General features: G+C 41.9%; 1 protein-coding gene across 1 annotated transcript in view; it reads right to left on the bottom strand.

Moving 5' to 3' along the window:
• The window catches only part of srrm4 (serine/arginine repetitive matrix 4), a 45214-nt gene that overhangs the window by 3751 nt on the left and 23408 nt on the right, over positions 1-18055 (bottom strand). The window contains exons 2-10 of the mRNA XM_028997032.1: positions 12275-12415; positions 7670-7756; positions 7435-7518; positions 7182-7208; positions 6989-7039; positions 5340-5426; positions 3277-3430; positions 636-949; positions 34-213 (exon numbers count right to left, since the gene is read on the bottom strand). Coding sequence (XP_028852865.1) covers positions 34-213; positions 636-949; positions 3277-3430; positions 5340-5426; positions 6989-7039; positions 7182-7208; positions 7435-7518; positions 7670-7756; positions 12275-12415 — 1125 coding nt within the window. The remainder of the gene's footprint in view (positions 1-33; positions 214-635; positions 950-3276; positions 3431-5339; positions 5427-6988; positions 7040-7181; positions 7209-7434; positions 7519-7669; positions 7757-12274; positions 12416-18055) is intronic.

The following is an 18055-nucleotide window of genomic DNA, read 5'->3' as shown; positions in this document are numbered from 1 at the left end:
GAGCTCCTGCTGTGAGGGGCGCACGCCACCAACCTCCTTCCAGAAGACGAGGAGTCACTGCTCGAGTATCTGTAACTCCGTGAAGATCGGGTCCTGCTGAGGCTGCTGGGAGATCGGGTCCTGTGATGGTCCAGAAGGGGACTCAAGCAGCTTGTGGCATCTGTCCCATGCTGGTGTGTCTTTCCAGACACACAAATAAACGACCTCTTCTGACTGTGGTTACAGCAGCGGGACAACATTCATTAAATGGGATGATTAATCACGCAAATTCCGTAATGATATTCCAGAATAGCTGGTTTAACATTTTGATGTTGTGAAAAAAAATGAAAATCTTAATTTTTCTTAAATTTCAGTTGTCCGATTGTTGTCCAGTTGTTGAAAATGTTAAATGCATGCTGTAGACAATCCACAGAGTAATCAAATTTGTGTTATTAATCATTATAAAATTCTAACTAATGCCGGCTACTCATAAAAAATGTCATGACCCAACAAGGGCATGTGTTTTGATTATGAAATAAATATATATTTATATTTATATTATTTGGAAAAGGTTGGTCATGTTGATTGTGATGTTCACATCTGCAGCAACATTATTTGTGACCCTCCATGACTTCTCACCTTTTTAAGCTTCTCACCTTTTTAAGTTGAAGGAGGACAAAGTTCCATCCACTGGTTTGGAGAGGGAAGCATAACTGGTCACAGAATTCCCAGAATCTGAAGCGTTATCCCTGTCTGTGAAGCGTGGCTTCTCTGCTAAGTTCATGTCCTGGGAAAGGTTTCTTTTAACCCCATTGACATTTGACCTCAGAACGGCCGCCGTGGTGGATGGTGGCGAGGACGTGTCGTTGCCAGAGTCGTATTCCTGCGGCCGCTTCATCGGGGTGGCCAGGACGTGAGACGGGGTCCCTGGCTTGTCAACAATCTCACCGCCAGGCCTGGAATGTGCAATCTGCAATCAGACAATGAGGAGCTGTGGCCTTACTCAGGGATACCAGATGCTCAAGGTCAAGTCAAGCAGCCACCTGCACGCTTCACTCTCAGTACTCTACAAGCGGCACAAGACGAGCTCGCTTCTGTCCCAGCTAAAGAGAACTAAAGAGTAAAATATCATGCACTTTTTTCTCAACATGCGAAAAAAAAAAATCTAAATGATCTGTTCATTTAAAGTTTTAATAAAGAGGAAAGAAATTAGATCGTTCAGAAATAAATTAAACTAATAATGATATGAAATAAATAGCAAGAGTTTATTGAACAAAAAAATTTAAGGATTAACTAACACTAGTTTAAAAATGAAACTAAAAAAGGCCCATTTAATCAAGTCTCTTTTAAAAGAACATTGAACAAACATCACGAAATGAGTAATGCAGAAATGAAATATAGATATTCCATCACTCTAACTAAGAAAGCCTTCAGAAAAATGACACTTTGAGCTTTTTTTTATTTGCCCTGCAAGAAGAGATTAATTATCGTCCAACGGCCTACAGTAAATCCCTAGGTCTGCGGATAGTATCGACTTACCAATCAAGATTTCCTCCTTAAGTAGGTAAGGTGTAAGAAAAAGGGAAGAGCGGGCAACATAAGTGCATCATTAGAGTCGTCAATTGCAAGAAAAAGACAATAACCCTCTCTTCAAACCCAGAGCCAGAAAGTCTGTTTTTGGCAAATTTCCTTTTTCTTTCCTTTTTCAATTTGAAATGTACTTTTATCACCTAGAAGCCTAAGAGTACATATAAGAGATTCATTGATCTGAGGTGTGGTTAATGAACGTTCTAGATAAATGTCCAGTTTGTTATTATTACTGTGGGGCTTAAAGAAATGATTCCTGTCTTCATGGAGAAATGTTAAACATCTGTAATAGATGATCCATCTTCTGTCTGCTGCATTTATTTGGCCCATGCATGTTGCAAAAGGATTTATTGGCTATTTATATAAAGTCTAGATGGACCTTATAAATATTATAAAAACTATTCTAAAAGAAATTAAGGATTTAAATACAAAAAAATGAACCCATTAACACTTCAGGCTCACACTTTCCATGTAGTTATTACTTTGCATGTATTTACTATACTTCTATGTAAAATCGAAAATATTATTCAACTGGGATGCTGTTTACAGAATATTAAATTGGCCATAAATTGTCACTTGTTAATAGTGTGCAAACTTTTTCTAAACCATTATAAGCCTATAAAATTAGGGAAACGTCTAATAAATACCCACCTTTTAATTCTCTGAATGTTTTTCATAAAAACACAAAATAGACTAGTATTTACTAGTCTAGTGTATTGCTTCCTGAACTGCTGAAATTGCATTCCTTCTTTAGCCTTTCTCCGCTATTAACCCAAAGGCAATTGAAGCCATTTGAGTTGCGTTTCAGGTTTAGCTTCCTCTAACTCCTTCAAGGCCACTGCAGGACATTGCATCTAATTAATTTAGCAGCAGACCCTAATAATGACCAAAGTATAATCCAATTTAATTACCATTTAGGATTAGGTGCTGCAGATATGGCATATTTATGTGCTGAGCTGTGTGAGAAATGCTTCAAAGAACTGTTTGTTGCATTGCAATTACAAAACTGTGGCCTGTGATTAAAACATCTGAGGATGTAATTAGCATAATTTAATGATTGCTGTAGAGAAATTAAAGGCGTTTCATGCTTCGACAAGCACGAAACAATGAGTCAATGGGTATTGCTTGTGCCAAAGAGGTATTCCTGCCTCAAAACATAAAATATTCTCACTTCTAGCCCCCTCTACCATTAACCAGTGCTGTCTAAGGTATACTTTTTCCCCATAAACAAACCATTAAATTTGCTTTCATCAGTGTGAAATTGTAGAGAACCACTGACGTCAACTGAACATTGCTGATGAACCCCGAAAAAAACTGTCCTTCTGGACAGGATTTCTTTAAAAGCATTAGATCTGTATCCAAGGCATTCACGTATAAAACAAAATGTCGACTTAACCAGATGATTAGAAGGAATAGAACAAAAAGAAATGAGATTCAAATCATTTCAAAATTTTTAGGAGCAATTAATGTCAGGGTTTTGTCAGAAAGTTGGAGTAGTGTGGCTGTTGGAAGAGGCAAAATTATGACAAATAAAAACCACTTGGTAAGCAGTAGAATCAAGAAAGGCAAAATTTGTCCCCTGAGGGATACTTTTTTTTTTTTGATCCAACATGCCCAAAGTACCCTGTGTGTTAGCATCTGCCTTTGATTATGCAGTCATTATTGATCAGGCCTATGGAGTGATGTGAGCAGGTGGCCAGAGACACTTACGGAGCTTTCAGAGGGACTGCAGCAGTGGCTGGGGGACGTTTGAGCGGCTGACTTGATTGCTGACCCCCAGCAAAAAGCTCTTGGGTCAGTCCGTGGAGCAACGACGCCTCCGAGGCCGGTTGCCATCCTCTCATCTGAAGTGTGCAGACACAGCCTACGACCCAGAGATGAAGCAGAGTGAGATCAGTCTCTGGACACCACTCCTCCCCAACACATTCAAGAGTTTTCTGCCTCACTTCAACCTGCACGCTACACGCAGCAGTCTGTAATCTCCAATTTGGGAATGGCTCTGATGATATGGAATGAGAGCGAGACCAGTTTCACACTCCACTTCAGCAAAGAACATTATTTGATTTGAATCCGTAATTTGCAGGACAAGAACGCTTGTAAATGATATCTGCCTCACAGTGAAGGTACTCATCATATCCCATTCAATATTTCATGTGCAAATGGGATTTTCTTTTTTAGCCATAGGATCAGTATGATGGTTTCCACCACTTGGGTAAAAGAAGCAATTATTTTTTTTTATATGCTACAGCATTTTTTTACAACAAGCTCTATTTTAGATTCTGCACATGTTTGTTATGTTATGTTAACGCTGGTTCTTAAACCTTTGGAATTTTGTATAATAAATGGTATTCTGACAAAAAAACATATTATACTCAACACGAACACCACTTTGGACTACATGGTTAGAATAAGTTAATGATTAGCATCCATTTTGGTTGCGGTGATTGGGAATGCAGCACTACTCATATAGCATGAAGAAAGATGTGACAATAACATAATCATATTATTATTATAAGTATAATAAAATGGAATGAAAAGGCATCCATTTCAGCCTCAAAAGGCCAGCTTATTCCAGATCAAGCTGAAGCCAGGATAAGGAACAGAGGGACTGGAACGCTGGAATGGCTTCCATGTTGAGAAGCTCAAGCTTCCTGGTGGCTAAAGACTAAGAAGTGTGACTGCGGTGAAGGCTAATCCAGCTGTCTGGGGAAGCAGGGACGAGGTCCAGAAAATGCTAAACTCAGCCCCTCCAGGTGGTGCGGGGCTCAATCGGCCACAGGCAGCCACAGATGTCAACGGACGCTGCCTGTGGCCTTGGCCCTGGCAACAATGCCTGCCATGAAGCTGGCAAGATTTGGCTGGTGCAACAAGTCGTATTAGCGAATGACTTCAGTGACCAGGTCCAACATGGAAGGAGGCTGCCAGTGCTCCAGGTCACAGGGCCGCTCCCTGGGAAATCATTTAGCAGTGACAGCCTCAGAAAACGCAACAATGCAGAATGTCCTCTTATTTCCCTTTAACCTGACCGCAGGGGGAGCTTTTTACAGGTGACAAAATGACACTGCATTCACTTCTCTGTTGAATATATAAACGAGGGATTTAAAAAGCAATCGTCTGTGGATTAAGGTTATTTCAATTTTTGATGAGGGAGAAACTGAGCAGTTGAAATGGACAAATGCATGAATTAAGTATCTGGAAGCTGTATACTTTTCTGAGTATAACTTAGCATAGTGTTAAATAAAATAAAGCTTAAATAAAATACAGTCAAAAAATACAGCGACCAAGCCCCAAAAATAATGCAATTGAAAACAGTGCCCTATATGATGTGTGTTTAGTCTTGATCCTATGGTGTATTTGGACCCCTGTTCATCCATATTTAAAAAGAAGACGCAGATTCCCTCTTTAATTTCTCTCCTAAAATCTATCTGTACTGCTGACGGCATGAGGACGCACGATCAGGCCACATGTCAGTGCCATTTTGCTCTCATTGATCAGCAGTCCTGGTGTGCAGAGCTGATAAAGCTTCCCATTCCGCATCGGAAGAGTCTCCTCCGCCGTATCAGTCATCGGCGCGCCAGCGGCGGACACTCAGGCGGGATAAGATCAACACAGCTGTCTGTCTGTCTCTGGCTATCTCTGCCTGCCCATCTCGGTCTGTCTGACTGCTTGTCCGTCTGCCTCCCCACCTTCAGGTCTCCTCGGGCCTTCGTCTCTTCCCCTTCCTACCACTACCTCTCTTTCCTCTGCGTCCACCCTGTCCCCCCGGCACGTACCTGTTCTCTGTGCTGGATGGGCGCCACCCGCGCCCCTCGGCCCCTGACCTGTGGCGGCGTCGCACCCGGCGTGAGCGGCTCCGTGACCTGCACAGCAAGCGACACCCAGCGAGGGGGGAGACAGGGAGACGAATGTGTGAGACCCAGTCCCAGTGCAGCAGACAACAAACAGTAATGAGGTGATGAGGCTTCAACATATTCTCAGCGACCATGTGTGCCACGCCCGGGACAATTACATCATCAGAACATGCAAACATTAAATTAACATAAACATAACATTAACTAAGTTCAGATGAGTGCACGGGGGAGTGTTTGGCATATATCTAGAACAAATCGTTCAAAAATATTCTTTAAAGTTTAAACGACATGATAATCATGAAATGTAAAATAAAATATTTAGCAAATGTTGCTAGCAATGAAAAAGGTATAGAACAGCTGAAAAATCATGAAGATGGAGCGGCATAAATGGAGTGACAAAGATTAACTGTTACTGTGTACTGAATAATTCACTGTTGTAATGATGAAGACGAATAACACTTTAGGCTGCTGAAATATTAAATATATTGAGGTACAGAGAGATATTATTGGACAGGGTGAGCAACTGCTAGCTGGCTAGCATGCTAACTTCACTAGAAATCTTTACAAAAATACACCGTCCATCATGTTCATTATTGTGACTTATTATTTCTTCAAAATCCTTTAATGATTTTACTTCATTTCTGAATGCTGTAAGCTAAAAACATTGCACGTTTATTTATTAGAACAGTCAGACTGTCCTCTCAATTCCCGCATCAATCACATCTTTTGACTGTAGCAAACTTTTTTGACCAAGACACCACATTAAACATTATGATCGTAAAAAGGTGCGGGAAATTCTTTGCATTTCCAATGCAGTTTGAATGACCTTAAACTTTTGAGTAGTTAACAAGATTGTGATAAATAATTACGTTGCGTAAACCATTCTGGTTTCTGTTCCACTGGCCGTTCGTTTTACTTGTGTGGAAGCAGTTAAGCCTGAAGAAACTACCCAGGGCAGATTCCATTATACTCCGGGAACTGGTCCTCCATTGGCTGACATTCAGCGGCGCTCACGCCACCCGGAAAGTGTGCCGGCTGGAGAGCTCTTCACCTCAGCGGAGCCACAAGGCCCGCAGGCTCCTGGCATGAAATTGGTTTATGTGTCCCCCTCCCCCCCCGGCTTTCTTCTCCTCTTTCTTTCTCAGTTCCTTCTGACTGTCTTACGCACAAACTCACCACCCGTAAACGCCCTTAGTGTTTCCGGCCTGCTGTCTTATCTGAGAATTGCGGTTGTACCGGCGTGCACCGGGCCAGCCGTGAACAGTTGTAGTTCATGCGAGGCTTCCTTTGTGTGAATGTGCTGCTGTCCGGCCACAAGAAAGCTTTTCTATGGCAGTCAACCCCGGCCTGCGTCTAATCAAAGGACGGCCATTCAACACACCCTGGCTGGTAGGACGGTATTACAGCAGAGGCTGAACTCAGACTGTCAAGGTTCTATTTTCTGTTCAGTAAAAGGAGAAGTGAAGTGGACTGGCACACTGACAGACAGAAAGCACACACAAACACACAGGCATGTATATGTTGTTATCTGCTGCCGTTCTGGTTAGAACTCTTAATCTCATAAGACCAACCTTTTTTTGTGCTTTTTGTCGGCCTTCCTTTTCCGTTTGAGGCTTGAAGAGCTACAGTGCACAAGAAGAGCAGAAGGAGCAGAGATGTAACTGAACCCTGAATGCACACCAAGGATTCAGGATCACATACAGCTCATTGCACTCCCAACGTAACTACATGCAAAAAGCATAGAATGAGGGTCATAATACATACCTGTGCCTTTGTTTTTTAGATTCAGACCTGGAAAATATATATATATTTCTTTTAACCCTGGCAAATGCCCAATTAACATGGACCACTATTATATTAAATTAAAAGCATGCAAGACTTTCCAATGTCTGAAAAATAAAATATTACTACTACTAATAATAATAATGTAATTCAAAGTAGCATACTTCAAATTGATCATCAACTGACATATTAAAGTAAGAAAGAACTAACTAGTAAAGAGGAATACATGGAATACCTTGTCCGTTTCCTTTTCTTGGAGCTCTTTTTCTTCTTCTTCTTCTTCTTTTTTCGTATTGGTGAAAGACTGCAGGAAGGAGTCCTGCAAAAACATGTTTCATAAACTTCACACGCAAACACACACTCAAAAAAAAAAAATCTAGCATCGTTCCCAGTGTTCCTGTTGCTTCTGACGGACATAATTGATCCACAGACCCTTTCAACTTCAGCTTCCCATTGAAGACCTGACTGACCTCTCTCTCCTCCTCTTCCTCTGAGACTTCTTCTTCTTCTTCTTGCCCTTCCGAGGATGGGGTGAGAGCTCATCATCAAAAGACACACTGTAGAAGAGAAGAGAAGCTGAAGTTTCTGAACCTACTCTGCAGTCTCTGTACAGATCATCTGTAAATTACTGTAGTGCCCTCAGTCATAAAGACTTTTCCCACAATTCTTGGTGTTTTATAGGACGTGAAACAGCTTCATATGGGAATCAGTGAGCAAGTAAATGGTCAATAAAATTAATTTCCCCTGAAAATGCATATTAAGAAATACAAATGCTTTTTTTTTATTATTTAGCGGCTTCGCAATGCTTGTTTTAATGTCTGATTCTTTAGGATCCAGTGCATCATAATTTTGTCAGTAAAACTGTTTTCAAAATGTAAATGAAATTAATGGAACAAAGAACAAACTTATGTCACACTGACAAATTCAAATTCAAGTTTTCAAGTCCACACTATCCTTTATATGCAGTGGGGCAAAAAATATTTGGCAGCCACCAATTGTGCAAGTTGTCTCACTTAAAAAGATTAGATAGGTCTCTAATTTTCATTGTAGATACACTGTAGATAAACTGTGAGAGACAGAGTGTAAAAAAAAGAATTAAAGAATTTCTTTGTATAATGGTGCAAAAATAAGTATTTGGTCAATAGCAAAGGTTCACCTCAGTACTTTGTAATGCAACCTTGGTTTGCAATGACAGAGGTCACATGTTTTCTGAATGTTTTCAGCACATTTGCACGCACTCTTCCTAATATTTTGGCCCTATTCTTCCATGCAGATCTTCTCAAGTGCTGTGATGTTTTGGGTCTGTCACTGGGCACGGATTCTCTATTGGATTGAGGTCTGGAGACTGGTTAGGCCACTTCAGAACCTTGTAATGCTTTTTACATAGCTACTTCTTTGTTGCTCCGGGTGGTGTGTTAGGGATGATTGTCATGCTAGAAGATCAAGCCACCTTTCATCTTCAGTGCTCTCAATGATGGAAGGAGTTTTTTTGCCCAAAATCTCATGATACATGGCCCAATTCATCCTTTCCTTAATACGGATCACTCGTCCTTTCTCCTTTGCAGAAAAGCAGCCTCTAAGCATAATGTTTCCACCTCCATGTTTCACAGTGGGTATGGTGTTCTTGGGATGCAACTCAGCATTCTTACCCCTCCAAACACAAGTTCCATTTTGGTCTCATCTGACCACATGACATTAAACCCGCCCCCCACACTCCCTGCGTAGATATGTTGCCTCACTATTCTCAAGATTATTTGAACCCCACGAGGTGAGATTTTGTATTGAACCCCAGTTTGTGGGAGATTGTGAGTAACATGCTTAACCGCCAGACTCCATCCACACTTCTGAAACAATGGCATAATTGAGGAGACCCACTTCGTCCATGGCTCAGTCACTGGAGGACGTGTAGGAGGGATAGAGGCTTTTTCCGAGGCCTGATGTCTTATTAAATTGTCCTTTCAGGTAGGAAGAGGAAGAGATGTGCACCAGGGAGGTCCTCAGTGGCAATTCATTTATGCAGCACGGCTCATGCCATAATGAGGAACAAAATGAGTGTTATCGGCCAAGCTGGAGAGGGCGTCTAGAGGAGATTACATTAGGCTGGAAATGCTGGAGTCTCCCAGTGTTTCAGGGGGAGGGTGTTAGGCCTGGCATATGATGAGAATAAATGCAATCACACACACTTTCACCCATTTTAAATCATTGTAAGACCTGTGAAAGGCCTAGACGCTTGATTTATTCAGATGAATGGGATTGTCCATAATATGATAAAAATCACGCAACATATTTAATTCCTACAACAGTGGTTTCATCTGCAGTATATTGATTTAAAACACCGACACTGATTGCTTCTGTTAAAAAGTGCTGTTGCCCTACATTTCAGACATTTCTTGAGTGTTTTAATTGGACTTGAAAAAAGGACCTCTTATAAATATTGTTTTGTCACTACTATTATGTTTATTAACAATTATTAATAGACATCAATAGAGCACAGCTCCTTTTGAACGCTGCCATATTCTTCTCTGATAACCCTTAAAAAATGTGTCCAATACGTGGACAACAATTCAAATAAGCAAATTTTTCTGTCTCTATAGAGACTGAATTGAGATGTATAAACACACGACTTGTAACTACTGATTGTAATTCATTGTAATTCACTGACAGCGGTAAATGCACAACATTTCTCATCCATTTTACAGTAGTCTCATCACTGATCACCTTTGTCCCTGTCTATAAGAAGCCATCGAAGTAGTTTGCATGCCGAGGGATTTACCGCAATAAAAATGAAAAGAATTCCCAGTCTTTTGTCCAGTTAATCCCCTCAGCACTTGGACACCACCAGACATGCAATGTCTTTGGGTTGACCTTGAAAACGGTGACCCAGATTTTCAGATGCCTGAAAGGTGCTAATAAATGACTTCAACTTGCTCTACAAATGTTGTTTTATTATCATTATTATTTATCTTTGCTGCTGGTTTAAAGGACAGCAGCAGTGTCTGTGCTTGAAATGAGATTGCTTTTGTAAGTGTCCCCTTGCACACAAGGCAACATGATGGTCTGGAAATTGCCATGAATTACCGTCTTTTGTCCGAGGTTTGATTTGAAGTGCAAAATGGCAATAAACAGCTACAGCCAGAAGAAGGGTGTTGGGGCGATAAACAGGAAATGGACAAACACCGCTTGAATAACCGGGTGGGGAAGGGGGAGGAAACCTCGGTCCACAGGTGCAGACGAGTTACGGGATGGATGTGGCCACCGATAACGGCCCATTTAGAGTGGAGATAACGTGCACAATCTGCCCGCTTTCACCCCTCTGATGAAAAATGTATCTGATCCCTGGAGAGGCCGCGCCCGTTTGATTGGACGTGGCCGCTGCAGCTAATAAACGGCAAGGGAGGCAGGTGGATGTCGAGGGGCGCAGTAGCAGCGGAAATGCATTAGAGCTGATTATGTGCCAAGCAAATACCTTCTCTTGTTAATTAGGGAGCTTTGTCACTCATTAGCACTCCGCCTGCTTCCTCCCGGCCACCGCGGCGGCCTCGGCCCAGCCGGACTTTATTAGCATTTCACTCAAGCGGTTACAGCTCCCTGCAATTCTCTCGCACGGCACAACGTCTTTTCATTTAACACTTCAGCTTGCCTTTTTTTTTTTTTAAGGAACTGAATTTCATGAAATACCAATGTGTTAAATACTGAAGTAATTTTGTAACTCCAACCTGAAATTTTTACTAGCCCAAGAGTGACATGATTGCCACAATAGACAAATAATGCTACAAATATTATTCCAAATGTCACATTTTTGTTTTAATTAAGGATTTATTCGGGCAGATAAGGTAAATATCATTTCAACCTGCAGTCCTAGCATCACATGACCAGCGGTTGGCGATTGACGCAGCAGCTGAAATATTTCATTGCTGAAGAAAAGTCAAAAGTTTTGTATGTGATGACCTTTAAAAACTAAAGGCTCTAGGTGATGGCTGTGCTGTACCATGAGATATTAGAGCTCCCCACTGAGTTTTATTGATTATTATATAATGCAAGTATATAGTACAAGCATATGACTTCCTACAACCAATGCAAATTATAAATGCAAATCGAAGCAGTGCTCTTTGCCAGACCTTGTTCTGTTCTATTTGTTCCATTTGTTGCTCTTTCATTGATTGTTTTTTTTAATTACTTTTTTATTATAATTTTTTTTTTTTCGATCGACTGCAGTATTCCCACACATGACTGAGCTTTTATTCATTACACTCACGAGATAAAAACAGTAGAACGCGAGCTTTTCTTTAACATAGACATAGATGTGGAGTTATCAGTCCACGTTCCAAGTCTGAACCCGCCGTGTGGGTCTGTGCCACGGCTGCTGGCCACACTGAAACACGTATGTTTACCCGATGTCCTTTGTCAAGCCGGAGCACAATGACCTTGAGAGCCAAAGCAGTGACAAACAAGCGTCTAGCGCTCACCGTGACTTCAGCTATCAGTAGGTTGAGGGGAGGCTGGGTGGGGGGAGGGGTTAGATCTTTCACCTCTGAGAACCATGAGCATGAAGCCATTGTTCTGGAGCCGGGGTCTGGCTGTGGCTGGTGAGATAGTTTCAGACGAGAAAATCGTGGGACGGTGTGTTCTGCACGCCCTGTCCTGGTTGAAGGCACCCAAGGAGCTCAGTCTCTCAGGAATCGGGCATAAACGGCTGCGGGTGCTGATTCGCATTTTCGGCATGAAATGTTGGGCTGCGTGAGCCCTGTGAAATGCCAGCTGCGGTTTTATGTCTCCAAGCGGACCTCGCCTAACACACTTGCCTATGAACCAGAAGACCCAGGTTCAAATCCCACTTACTACCATTGTGTCCCTGAGCAAGACACTTAACCCTAAGTTGCTCCAGGGAGACTGTCCCTGTAACTACTGATTGTAAGTCGCTCTGGATAAGGGCGTCTGGTAAATGCTGTAAATGTAAATGTAATGTAACATCACAGTGATTTCTGTTAACGCTGCCATCCTGAAAGAAGTACAAATAAAGATCAACATGTAGAGACATGTGCATTGCATGTGGTCAGAGAGTCAGAGGTTGTCACCTGCGAGCACGGTGGCGGCTGCGGTGCTTGTGTCCCCTCTCTTTAACATGTCCGTTTGTGTCCTCGTCACCCCCTGCTGCGTCCTGCTGCTCCACACTGTTTTGGCTGGCTTGAGGAGGCACGGAGACGAGCGTCTCTGATCTAAGAAAAACAGGTGAACGGAAATCAGAAATGTTACCAAAAATGTTGACAGCCTGTATTTTCACGTTTGGAAAATATTGATTGACTTCATATATTTTTGGAATGATTTATTCCTATACATAGGTATTCTTATAGATATGTTCCTGCGGTCCCAAGATTTTGACATCATAAGTCCAAATTAATCATAAATTTACAATAAAATTAGGCTCTCTAAATACACAGCAAATCAAACTTCACTAATTGACTGTCTGTAAACAAGTATTATACAGTTAAGTGTTAATGGTGATGAACAGAACGTGAACTGAAAAGTTGTCCTCTGTAGTATTCCATGTAATTTCTGCCTTAATAAGATCTAATTACCGTATTTTAAAGAGGAGCTGTCTTAGTGTTAATGTGGATGTTTGTGGTATTCTTCTAAAAAGTGGTTGATTTCCAGAAGTTTACCAGAGCACGCAAATGATGCTGGAGTACAGCAGATGCTCCAGGTCATGTAAAACACTACTAATTTACCTTATTATGTCTTTATTAAGTGAAAAGGTGAATTTAATCGGTTGTTCAGCCATGGAGCAAAACAAAACGCACCGTGAAACTACAGGCACTGTTGACGACCATAAAACTGCTTTATGGCCTTCCGCCCAGTGAGCTTGTAGCATTTCTCATTGGCTAGACGTACATTTACAGGAATGTATCTAATAACCATGACACCACACACCAAGCGCAGGAAGTTCGAAATGGCATGCTGTGGCCCTTTTACAGAACATATTCACAGAGGAAATGCATGTTGTACAATGTGCATTTACGGGCTGAAGGTCAAGGGGCGGGGGTGCTGTCCACAGGACATAAAACACTCTCATATCTTTTTCCCCCGCGCCAGACCTTCGCAGAGGTCAGCAGCTCGGCATTCAAATGAACCGTCAAAGGTGAAAGCGTTTATTTACCGTGCACGCCTCGGCACTCCTGACATTTCAGAGATCATTTATGCAGCCCATGGCTGTCAGGGGCTTTGGCTGCATGGAGAAAGCACCTTGAACTCATCTTCTGAGCATAGTCCTCTGCAAAGTACATTCCGCCTGTACAATTGAGGTGACCATGCGAGTCTTTGAAGCTCATTTTTGATATAAAGGGAACGTAAGTGGATCCTGTTAGAATGAATCTATACAATATGGTGAATTCCTGACAAAACACACTATTCAGATGGGTTACGTTTGGAAAGTTTTAATTCAATATAATTGTTACAAATTGAAGTGCTTAGTTTTGCGTATTTTGTGTTATTTGATATTTTTGATGATTTACATCCTTAAACATCTTTAATTTAATAGACATGGTCAGATCTAGTATATGCATGTTCTTGTTTTACTTCATGTTTTTTTTATAATTTATAATTGGAGCAGTTTTTACTTTTCTTGTGACTTGAAAGGTTCATTTGGGTAAAGGTTAATTAACGAATCCTATCAGACGTGCGCCTAAACCCACACAATTCAACACACATTAGACTTCTTTCAGAACAGAATTCCTGGAATATGTCCCCAGGGGTTCGTTTAATGAGGTAACGCTGCAATTAAATATATATAGAACGCTGGTGACAACAGCTTTTGGTTCTCGAAGTTTTACATTTAGAGAAAATAAAGTTAAACGAATAAAAGCAAGAAAGATCAGCATATTTACTGACATCTGTGTCTGTCACTGTAAATGATCTTCTCAGCGAAGCAGTGGATTTTTTTTTTCTCTCTTTTCTTTGAGATTCTCTGGGCTGCTTCCCAGGCCTTTGCTCATTAGCCTATGTTTTGGTTGTCTGAGATTCGGGCATAATTACCGATCCTCCTCCTTTATACAAGAGTCTCTTTCTGATTGTAATGAGAAGTTAATCAGCCCCAGAGATCACACCCTGATTGCCTCCTCTTTCTCCCCCCGTTCCTGCAAATGCCTTGTTCGGCTTGCCCTGCATTAGGGAGGTGGGACAGAATCTGAGCAATAGTGTCCTCAAAAACGTGGTTTGGAAAATGAAAAAAAAAAAATCACTGGACAGCAATTTTTAAATCTTGCAAAAAGCAAATACAATCATACAACCTTGTGGAAAATGCTCGTTTTTAGAAGTATATCTGCCCAGTAAGCAAATACAGGTTGATCATCTTCAATAGAATACGATCCTCTATCAAGATCCTCCATCAACCTAACCAAGGTCCAGATTGAGCTTCAATTTCAATTTTTTGAAATTCAGAGAGTACATATAATTCCACCATATGACTGTGGTTCAGTCACAATAATGTACTTGTTACAACAATTATTCCTTAATTATGTTCATTATGATTATGTAACCTTTAATTCATGTATTAGGTAAATAATAACTTAAGATGGTTATTTTTGTTCAAGTCCTTAACATCTGAAATCATATATATTTTAAATGAGGAGCATGACGACTGATCAGAGGTGACAATTTTTTTAGCATCTTAAGACCCTTAGGACTGCAAACATATTAAATATCTCATTATTGTGGTTTAGATACTATAAAATGTGTGATGGTGTCTACATTGATTTTTGATTAAGCATTTATTATTACTGTAACTATTACACTGTTATTTCATGCCACATTCATCATGCCAAATGCGCTATTTATAGCAGTAAAACAGCTGTTAAAAAAAAACCTTAAAGACTCTGGCTTCCTACATTCAGTCTTATTTTTTTCATCCTAATAGCCATGCAAAAGATATACAAGAATAGTGAGATTTATTTTGATTATGCAAAACATGCAGTTTTCCTCCCTCAAACCCTGAAACAAGCTTATAATTTCCCAGGGTGCATTTAGCCTTAATATAAGACCTCAGTCACCAGTCACAATGTCAGTGGTTCCCGGCCCTCCAGTTCTTCACTGCTGCCTGTCATACTGCAAGCCCGGCTGATGAGAACTCCAAATGAAATCGATTCCTCCATCAGGAATGCACTTTCTCAGGATCACAGCAGAAATTTATGTGCAAAATTTCCAGGCCTCTGTGAGCCCTGGTTCATTGCCAGCTCTTTAGATCAGGCACAGCCTCCAAAACCTTTCCACAGCAGCGCTGAGATTCTTTGTAATTGTAATCCATAACTCCAGACAGTAAAGAGTGTTTGAAGGCGCTAAATGGTTCAATTCAGAGGAAGGGCACATGGGGGAAATAAAAAATTAAAAAGAGGCGAGGGAACGGTTCTCCGCAGCACCAGTAGCAGAGGGATTAGCCAAAGCTCAAGGAAAACACCTTATTTTGGACACGGGCTGCAGGTTGCAGGATCTGCCGAACGTTTTCATGCAGGTGAAGCAGTTCACCCTCATCCGTGCTGTGAAACACAGACTTTTGAAGCAAAAATGAAAGTTGGCCCCAATCCATCTGTATAAAAGAGGTTGTTGTTTTTTGCAGCAATGTCATCAGTGAGAGAGAAACCTATGAATTTGCCCTTTTGTGATGCGTCACAATCATATTTTGTTGTTTTTGGATTAGTTATTTTTCAGTGGCCGGGTTTTAAGAGTACAAATCCAGCCATTGAGGACACATGGGAACAGCGCACTGTAGAACTAAGTGTAAGTTAAAGCCTATATATTGTATTTACAAATATACTTGTGTTTCACATTAAAATCTGAATTTTATATTGTAAATAAAAAAGCATAAAACCATCAATTTAATGTTGCATATGCAGGTTGCTTAGTTATTGGTCATTATAAGACTCTTAATGATCTTTTTAAGTGAAGTGATTGTCAATGTGAAGCACAGCACACGGTGACACAACGAAGTTTGTCCTCTGCTTTTAACCATCATCCTTGATGAGCAGTGGGCAGCCATGACAGGCGCCCGGGGAGCAGTGTGTGGGGACGGTGCTTTGCTCAGTGGCACCTCAGTGGAAGCTCGGGATTTGAACCGGCAGCCTTCCGATCACAGGTCCGCTCCCTTACCCAGTTGACTCCCTTACCCTGGGTAGGCTTGAACCACCAACCTTTTGATTAACAGACAAACATGCTAACCGATTGCGCCACCGACACGAATGACATTTGCATTCATTTGCATTCCTCATCCGGTTTTTGTGTTTTAAAAAGCACAACATTTGTTCTTCTCAGAGGGGATGTGCGCAGCGTGTCTGGGCGCTTGGGAGTGACTCACGCTGGCTGAGGGCGTCCTCTGTCATGTGCCCTGCAGCTCTGGGTCGCTCGCTAGTGGACACGCGGTGACAGATGGCCCCGATTCCACAGCACAAACAGGGAGGAACGCTGCGTCGGGAAGGTGGCCGGGGAGGAAGAATAAATCTCACCTCGGAGCGCTCAGTCCACAACACAAGAAGAAGAACAAAGATGCAGCGGCATCTCCCAACAATGCGTCTCTCTGATACGCATCTCTGGCTGCCCGAGCCCAATTAAACGTGGTGGAACGCATGGAATACGAGGCCAGGCGTTGCTGTCGAGCTGTCACTGTGGTCTGAAACAAAGCTTGTGAGCTTCAGTGGGCCTTCTGCTTCTCACCTGGACGAGTTGCAATCTGCTTATCACTGAAAGAAAAAAGCCCAGTTGAGCATTTTTTATTTTTTTGGAGTCTCCCTCCTGCCTCTTTCAAACCACACGGCGTACACCTCCAGAAGCTGCACTTCCCAAAACATGACGGCCATTGTCATGTTCAGTATGCAGTGATGCGAGGCTTCCGGCGATTTCTAACCCAGACAGAGGCAAGAGTGGTTTTGTAATCTACTCCGTGACTAAATTCCTAATCCCACGTTTTGGACGGGGACACATCTGGCAGCTCTATGTGGAAGCTGAGCCGTGTGATATTTAGTGCTGAGAATGGGTGGGGATGGGGAGGGGGAGAGAAGGAGGACAATTTTTATTTCGGACAATGGATCTGAGCATCCGCATCCACCCGAGTGTTCGCCGAGTATCTGCGGGGGTTTAAGCGTAATCCACCTTGCGAGGGGCAGATTTGTTCAGATTGCTGCAATTTAACTGCATATTAGCATCTGTACGGGTGGTCTTTTTATCGTCGCATTTACTTCATTAAATCAAAAAAAGGTTGAGGAGCTACCATAATTTTGCACTTTTGACAAAGATGACCCCACTGTTTCTGACATGGAGAATTTTTGTATTACATTTTGCTAGCAGTGAATTCCACTAGAGGGCGCTCAACTTGGTTAGGTGTTCAATTTTCATGCCGTACAGTAGCCACGCAATGAGAGATGAGGGACACATTTTTGTCCGCATTCATCGCTGTTGTCCCTGAACAGCACCTACGTCCTGTCCACGTGCGTAATGCATCTTGCTTATCGATAGCGTCACAACAAAACAAACACAAACTCGATATCAAAGCAGCTTAGCCTGACTGGTTAAAGAAAACCAGGAAATGTGAAAGTTGCCCTACTGACTACAAGCAAAGAACGTCCGATATTGAATATCACCTTCCATCTGCTCCATTCCGATTGCTGTGTTTACACGACTTATGCACGTTTTATCATAATTTGCTTGCCATTTGTGAAACTATTGTGGGAGATGGTGCCGCATCTGAAGTGCCTTGAGAACCGACCGTCGGGGGTAGAAAAATACAAAGGTTGTGAGAGCGAGACAGGCTTTCAGCAGCAGCCCTTTGGCAGCGGATGCCCTGCTGTTGTGGGCTGGGTTCACTCGACATCAACCCC

This window comes from Denticeps clupeoides, chromosome 11, assembly GCF_900700375.1.
Source record: "Denticeps clupeoides chromosome 11, fDenClu1.1, whole genome shotgun sequence".
Taxonomy (NCBI): domain Eukaryota; kingdom Metazoa; phylum Chordata; class Actinopteri; order Clupeiformes; family Denticipitidae; genus Denticeps; species Denticeps clupeoides.
The sequence above is the reverse complement of the archived record's forward strand: the minus strand, read 5'-3'. Positions and strand labels throughout refer to the sequence as shown.